The 8,052-nt window shown below is 37.7% G+C and overlaps 1 protein-coding gene across 1 annotated transcript in view; it reads right to left on the bottom strand.

The window, feature by feature from the left end:
- Positions 1 to 3,877: 3,877 nt before the first annotated feature.
- The window catches only part of Dennd4a (DENN domain containing 4A), a 94,861-nt gene continuing 90,686 nt past the window's right edge, over positions 3,878 to 8,052 (bottom strand). Inside the window, exon 34 of the mRNA XM_051197774.1 lies at positions 3,878 to 6,518. Within this exon, the coding sequence (XP_051053731.1) occupies positions 6,382 to 6,518 (137 nt within the window). The 3' untranslated portion in view covers positions 3,878 to 6,381. The remainder of the gene's footprint in view (positions 6,519 to 8,052) is intronic.

Here is an 8,052-nt window from a genome sequence, read left to right as displayed (position 1 = left end):
GAAATGGAAGTGTATAAATTGCCTTGACCTGAAGGCAGAGATTTGAGAAAGAAACCTACTCTTAGGGCTATTTAAAAATAGGTACTTACTGGAAAATCCATGTTTGCTTTTTGTCTCCATCAGACATTCTGACACAGCTTCCCTGCTGCCCTTCAAGCATTTTCTTGTCCAGGAGTGACAACTGTCACTAAAGAGTCAAGGGGATGTATTTGCAGAGAGCACAAGCTGGCTTAAAGAAATCTAGGGCTCAGTGCTATGTTTGTATGTCAATCTAGACATGACTCCAGACCAAGACTAGTCCTGTGTATACTTTATCAGCTGATCTTAAGACAATTTACCAAGGAGAAATTTCAAAAATGCTTAGCACAATGATGACATAGTGAGAAAGAAAAGAGTAACGCTTGCTATGCAGACTAGGCTGGCCATGAACGCAAAGAGATCTACCTGCCCCTGCCTCCTGCATGCTGGGATTAAAAGTATGGCCACTACACTTGGCTGAGTATTTATTTTTAAGGTTACAAAGGACACTAAAAAAGTTAAGGTTAAATATTTTCTATGAAATTTCATATGCTTGCATATTAAATACCATTGGTTGCTGCTTTTATTAGCATCAGGCTGAGGAGAATGTTAGAAATAAAATTTTCTTATCATTGGTTTCAGAGTACAAGGAGCTTAAGCATCTGCAGATTATGTTTAAGTCATAAACATCAGAATGATGTAATGGTAATATGTTGGAAGACAGTAGGACAGATATGAAGTAAAAACAATGGATTATTCTGGAGTTGGAGGGTGAAGGTATTTAAGTATTCATCTTTTAAGATGGCTGTACTTCTTCAAGGTTCCCATTTTTTGGAAATAACTTTAATTAAATTTCAATGAAAACTGTGAATCCATTTGTATTTTATTTTACAAACATGTATGGATTCACCTATCTTTAGGCCAACTGGTCAGAAAACTCAGTAAGAAGACTGACAAAGAATACAATATGCTCAAATTCTATACTCTGTGTGTGTGTGTGTGTGAATGTGCTCATACATGTACATGCATGTAAGCATGGAAGTGAACACTGGGTGTCTTTTTAAATCATTTTCTACCATTTTTGATATGGGCTCTCTCACTGAGTCTGAAACTCACCCATTAGGCTAGACAGGCTCCTTGTTTCTCTTCATCCCCAGACTGGGATTACAGGTATCTGTCTTTTATGTGGGTGGTGGAAGATCAAATTCAGTCCTTAACGCTTGCTATATGAACAGTTCACCTGCTGAGCCAACTCCTTCCCAGCCCCTCAAGTTTCATATTCTTAATCACCTGCATTCCTGGTATAACTTTTTTTGTGGGGCCTGCGCAGGCCACTGCTGAATAGGAAAGAACAATCCCAAGGAAAGGAAGGCTAATACTCAAACCCTAGGCACTGACCTGTTGTTAGCAGTCAGCTCCAGCTTGCCTCAAGGATGTCACCATGCCAATAGTCAAAGGTCTGATGCTCAACAGGCTGAGTGGTGGACAGTGAGATAGTCCACAATTATAAAATCATTTGATAATTAAAACTAACTAGAATGATCTTACATTCTTTCCCCAAAGCAGCACAATTTCTGGCATTTCCCTTTGCCCACAAAGGAAGTTCCAACCACTTCATATTGTGACAGGAAAGTACAAAAAGAAAAGTTGGGTTTCTTGCAGATGAGTGGGGAGGTGCTGGGTGAGGGGAAATACTTTTGGTACAAAGAAAACATAACTTTAATTAGTATGTTTTTTTTAACTAACATATATGTGGGCTTGTGAGTATATGCCACATGTATGTGGGTGACTCAAAAGTCAGAAAAGGGGTCAGATCCTTTGTAGCTGGAGTTACAGGCAGTTGTGTGCTTTCTGATGTGGGTGCTGGCAACTGAATTTGAGTCATCTGGAAAAGCAGTAAATACTTTTAACCACTGACTCTCTCCAGTCTCAAAACACTTAAGTTTTTTTTTTTCTTTTTCTCTTCCATAATACATTTTTAAATCCTAGTGATTAAATCCAGGGCCCCTGTCATGATAGGCCAGTGGTTGTCAACCTTCCTAATGCTGCAAGCCTTTAATATAGTTCCTCATGTTGTGGTGACCCCCAACCATAAAATTAGTTTTCATTGGTACTTCATAACTGTAATTGTGCTACTGTTATGAATCATAACATAATTATCTTGTGTTTTCTCATGGTCTTAGGCAACTCATGTGAAAGGGCATTTGACCCCCAAAGGGTCTTGACGCACATGCCTAGAACCACTGTGTTAGGCAAAGGCAGCACCACAGGGTTGTATCTCTTAGGATGTTGTGTGTGTGCATATGTGTGTGCTAAGGGGTATGTGTGTGTGTTCGCACACATGACCGCACCTGTATAAGTCACAAGAGGGTGTTGCATCTCCTAGACCTGAAGTGGGTGCCCCTTGATGTGGACACTGGGGTCTGAATTCAGGCTCTCCAGAAGAGAAGTAAGCACTCTTGACTGCTGAGCCGTCTCTCCAGCCCCAATCTGTATAACTTCTAAAAGAACCAATTAAATTTGTGTTATATATTTATAAAGCTACCACAACTTACTAAAAGCATGCCTTTTAAAAAGAGATAAACCAGTATGCTAACACACCAAGATAGTGTTGAGATGGACCTTTCACTTGATAGCAAACAATCTGTAGACATACTGAAGCAAATTCTACCTCATTCTTTGAGCCTAGAAGTCTGAGCTGTGGCAGGTGGAGTGTGAGCTGGCAACAGTGCCTGCAGGCTGTCATCTTCTTCCTGCAGCGGCAGTTCCTTGATATCCTAGCAACAGATTTGGGCCATATTCCTAAAAATATGAAGCACTTCCTGATTAAATGGGTTAAAATTTTATGTAATCAATGAAAATAGACCGATCTGAAATTTTTGAAAATTACTGTTTTAAAATAGCTGCTATATATATATATATATAGAACATAATACTGTAATGTCACCAACAGATATAAAAATGGTTTTAATTGTTTCTTTTTTTAAAACAACACTGTATCAGAATTTTTGTTTACTTAACTGAGTTCTGAGGGGGCAGGAACTGGAATTTATGTTGAAAGTACAGTTTGGTAGGTAAATGGAAATAATTGGTTGCCCTTATCAGCAGGTACAGCCTATAAGTGTTCTGGGGCTGGTCCCTATGAAGAAAAAGGGCTCTCTGTGCAAGCCTGCCCATCCCTAAAGGGTAACTAGAGCCTGGCAGGATATCTGTGCCCAAGTTAGCCTGCACAGCCAAAGGTATATTTCTGGTCTTCAGGTCCTTCTCTGCAATTAGTGAGTAAAACCTGAAAATGTTCCTTTGTAGACTAGTCTACCAGTTGCTACATTAAAAGAAAATCATTTGGAAATAACTATATAAAGAGGAAGTCATCTAACAAACAGTAGGAACTTTCTCAGCAGAGTCTGTCTGCCTCTGAGTGTGAGTATATGCACAGACATCAGACTTACACAATTCCTATACAGATGAGTGCCCTGCTAGCCTTTGGGGCTAGCAAAGGAAGGAAGTATGAGGTGTGTGGGAGGTTGATAAGACTCCAAGTCCTGAGGATGTTGATGTCCATGAAGGTAGGCAGCTGCTAGAGTTCAGTTCACACAGGGCTTCGTACTGAATCTAAACAGGATAAACACACTAGCCACAGCACCAGGCCAAGATCTCCCAAGTCTGCTTGTTCTTTCTCTTCTCTGACATGAAGTGCCTAAAAGCAGACTTTAAATTATGGTGGAAGAAATAAAATGCTGAACTACTGCCTATTTTTAAAGAAGTATTTTCTTTTCTAAGTTATTTAAAATACAATGAAAGCGATATACAGGATTAGCTAACACTTGTTAGTTGTATCAATAAATAATAATTATCATCATGAAGTAAAAATAAGTATTTATTGCCTAAAATGCTGAACCAACATTTTTAGGGTCATTTCTCTATATACAAAAATGAGAAAACACACTAGACAACCTTATTACAGATAAGTTGATAGTTTTGGGATTTAAAGGTTTAAAAAAAGAGTTAAGAAAAAAGACAAAATCAGAAAATGAATAGCTATGTACTATGACATCTGGCAACAGGAGGAAAATGTTGAATATTTAAAGAAGTATGTACATATACAAAATAACATTCGGACCTAATGAGAGTCTTAAGCAAACTATAATAGCAAAAGCATGGTTTATTTGACACAATTTAAATATAAGCTAAACTAAGAATGAAAAATAAGGACTTAAGATAGTGGAGGACATTGCTCTCTGATGCTATTGGTCACAATTTTCCAAGATGTATGTTTAATAAAAAACTGAAAAACAGCTTATATTAAATTGTTTCAGAAGATGATCCTTATTTTAGTTTTCTTTGAACAGGACTGAGTTCTTTTCCATGTTTTAGATATTATTTTTAAAAAATTGTCTTCATACATTTCCTGGAGATTAAAAGCAGGAGAAACACAACTTTATTCTGAGACAGAAAACGAAACACAGGGTAAAGCCAGGAGACAGAAATCATGCTCAGCTTTCTGAGTGAGTATGAAGAGCTGCTTTGTCTCTGTCAGACAAACTATTTCCTACACAGTTTGCATTATAGAAATTGTAGGGAACAGTGCAAGCTGTTCTCATAAGGGAAGAAAAAAGAAAACACAGACGAGAACCCAAATCCTGTTTTTAGGGATATTTACCACCAGTGCCGACAGCCTCCTCTCTCAAATAGTCTTAGCTTCCAATGACTTGGAGAATGTGAAACTGTAAAGCAGAGTGAAGCTGGAGTGGATCCGACCCAAGCGAGCAGTAGGGACGTGTGCATAGCACCAGTATTTTCAAGTAATTAAGTTCAGCCTCCAACCAACTGAACTCAAAATTCACATTTTATGCTCTCTCCACAACCTGCCAGAGGGCAGAAGCCGTGAAATGCTTCAGCCTGGATACTCAGTGGTGGCAGGAACTGAAAGGCAACTTTTCTGTGACTGAACTGGTGGGTCTCAGGGTTCTAAGGTATTTCCAGGTCAAGCATCATGCCTGTTGGCTTTAAACACCAAGTTTGGGAGCATCCTCTTTTCTCTTCTTTTTAAAATTGCTGGCCTTCCTTTATGAATGACAAACTTTGCAAATGTACATACATACACGGAAAAGACATGAATAAGTTTAAAGAACAAAGGATGCTTTTTCCTATGAGAAATTATTCAAAGAAATTGATCTTAGAAATAATATAACTAAAATACATTTAAAAATCAATTTAATACTCATGGTGTTTGAACATTGAATTTATTGTCTGATTATGTATATAGTTCTACATTTTAGACTCTATGAACTTCAGATTCTGAAGCTTGTTGAAAAAGCTAAGTTCCTCAATATGGGATTTTTTTCCTGGCTGTACTTTTAGATGGTTTCTATTTTTCTGCTTTCAAAAAATACTTTGAATCTCTCTCTATACATATTAACAGAATACTCCCTTAAATCATATTTCAGATACATATTTTATAGTACAATTGCTTTATACCCAAAATTTTGGGTGAAATTTGGAAGAATCAGTTGTCAATCATATTTTCCCTATGTAAGTTTTCATATAGAATATTAAAATTTAAGTTGATATTTGGATTGTGATCTAGTTTCCCTGGGTACTGTTTGCGTCTACTCGCAGTGGAGGAGACTGGACCATGGCATAGGCACCCTGTCTGGCACTCCCTGCACAGGGCTCATGCCCTGCCTTCCATCACTCACTCTCAGCGGTCAGACTTAGGGGTGCTAGCATGCAATCCAAGGAGGACACTGACACCAGCACTGACATGTTAAAATTCACTCTCTCAAGTAATAAAAAAAATATATAGGTAGATATACATATAGAGATCTGTAGCTGTGCTAATTACTTCAAAGAGCAGAGACAAAGAAAATAAACACTTGTTTCATAAGTTTAAATTCATTTTAAGTTTGCTATATTAAATTTAAAAATTAAAAAAATATCAACTTACTATAAACAATTTAAAATATGTATAATATAACTTCACGGCCAAAACATTTGAGCAGTCCATGAAAACAGGAGATGCTTTGAGCTTACATTTCTGCTTAGGTTCCATACATGATTTTTCTACTTGTCTCTTTCATGAGACACCATAAAACAGTTGTCTAATCTTGTGGCAACCAAGTTTTTAAGGAGACTTTCTCATCACAAAGTACTTAATTACTTTACAGGGGAGCTAAAGAAGAAAGAACTGGGAAATAAGTGGCTCTCTCCCTATCTGTCACTGTTCTCTTTGTACATAAGTGACCTCAAATTTCCAATCCATTTACAAATTCATTCTCAAAAAGTGAAGTTTAGAGTCTAAAAGTGTTACTCTGTACACGGACTATACAATATATATTGGATTTATACAAATACACACACGTTTTAAAGGTAAGGTTCTCCAAAGGTTTTTCGGCATTCCATCACCCCTGTACTTGGTGGCCTGTCACAGTTATGTGTACTCTTGACTTGACTAGGTGTGAGACGATCATATGCCATCTTGTACTCTTTGTCAAATGCATCTGCAAAATGATATTAAGAAATAAAGAAGAATGATTGACACTGACCACACTCAAGTTGCTATAATATAATCAAAAATTATGGGGACAAAGAATATGTTTCAAGGGTACTTCTGTCAAACACAGGTTCACAAATATTGAGCCTAAAGAAGGGGAGCCTTAGAGTACCAAGCATTTCAGAGGTAGGTACCACAGATCAAACATCAGTGCTAAAAACCATTGAATATCATACACACATTCTTGTAATTTGCTTTTCATGTTCAATTAAACAGTAAGAATAAGCAATGGAGCAAAGCCCCTTGCCACGGTCCAGCAGTCAAGGTACTGCAGAAGCTAAGGCAGGAAGATCATCAACTCAAGGCTTGCCTGGACTACAGAATAAGATCAAGAAGAACCTGACTCAAAGAATCAAGTGTGCTGGGAATACAGCTCTGTAGCAGCACATTTGCCTTGCATTGCATGCCTGAAGCTCTAGGTTCAATTCTGAGCACTGAGAAAAAGAAAAAGAAAAAAAAAATCATAGTAATTTTCCCTAACAAAACAAGATTAAGAAAAAAATGGATCCATGATTTCTTTACCTTTAAAAAAAATTTTTTTAACAGTTAAATTTTAGTGTCAAGCGGTGGTGGGTGGTGGTGCACACACTTGGTAGCCAGAGACAGGCAGATCTCTGAGTTGGAGGCCAACCTGGTCTACAGAACAGCAAGGGCTACACAGAAACTTTGTTTTGGGGAAAAAAAAAAAAAAAAGAGTAAAGTCCTGAATATGCTCTGGAGTTCTACTGGATAGAAAATAAAGGGATGGTAAACACAAGCTAATGCTTTTTCTTGGTACCCTTCCTGTCTATTAGTTAAAAGGCTAGCTCAAAGAATGCATTTTTATTTTCTCAGGTTCTAGTAACTCCCCCAGTGGCTCCAGTGATTAAAACCCACTTGACACTCTGGTTTTCCTAATCAGTTTATCAGGTATTTTCCCTGTAGTCATGCCTATTTCTAGACTCTATTTGGTCCCACTGACTTTCCTACCTGTCTGTATTGGCCATACTATAGTGATGTGGGCTTCCGCAGGGGAAATCCAACTAATCTTTAAATATTTCATGACTATTCTTTTTTTGTCACATAAACTATATAAATTTGAGATATTCAGATTTAGCCTAAGCTGACCCTGATTAAACTTATAGTCCTCCTGTCTGAGACTCCAAAAGTGCACTATCATGTTTTGCTCATCAATGTTTATTCATGAATAGTATCCTATCTGAAAAAATATGCCCATTTTGTTTCTCCACTTCTCAGGCAAAACATGTTTGGACTTTCCCCATTTGGTTCATGCAGAAGCTCTGAGTTCATGCCTTCAGTTATCATGGACATCTATGTACAAGCAGGACTGCTGGGCCATACAGAGGATACATAGAACAGCTTCTGGTGTCTACAACAGTTTACATTCCCACCAGCACCATATGGGAGCCCCCATTTTTCACATCATTTTCTGTTTTTTCTAGAAGTTGTAAAGTAGTAACTACTTGTGTGTGTTTTTTTGT

Source organism: Phodopus roborovskii, unplaced genomic scaffold, assembly GCF_943737965.1.
Source record: "Phodopus roborovskii unplaced genomic scaffold, PHOROB, whole genome shotgun sequence".
Lineage (NCBI taxonomy): Eukaryota > Metazoa > Chordata > Mammalia > Rodentia > Cricetidae > Phodopus > Phodopus roborovskii.
Note: the sequence above shows the minus strand (reverse complement) of the source record. Positions and strands in the feature narration are given on the sequence as shown.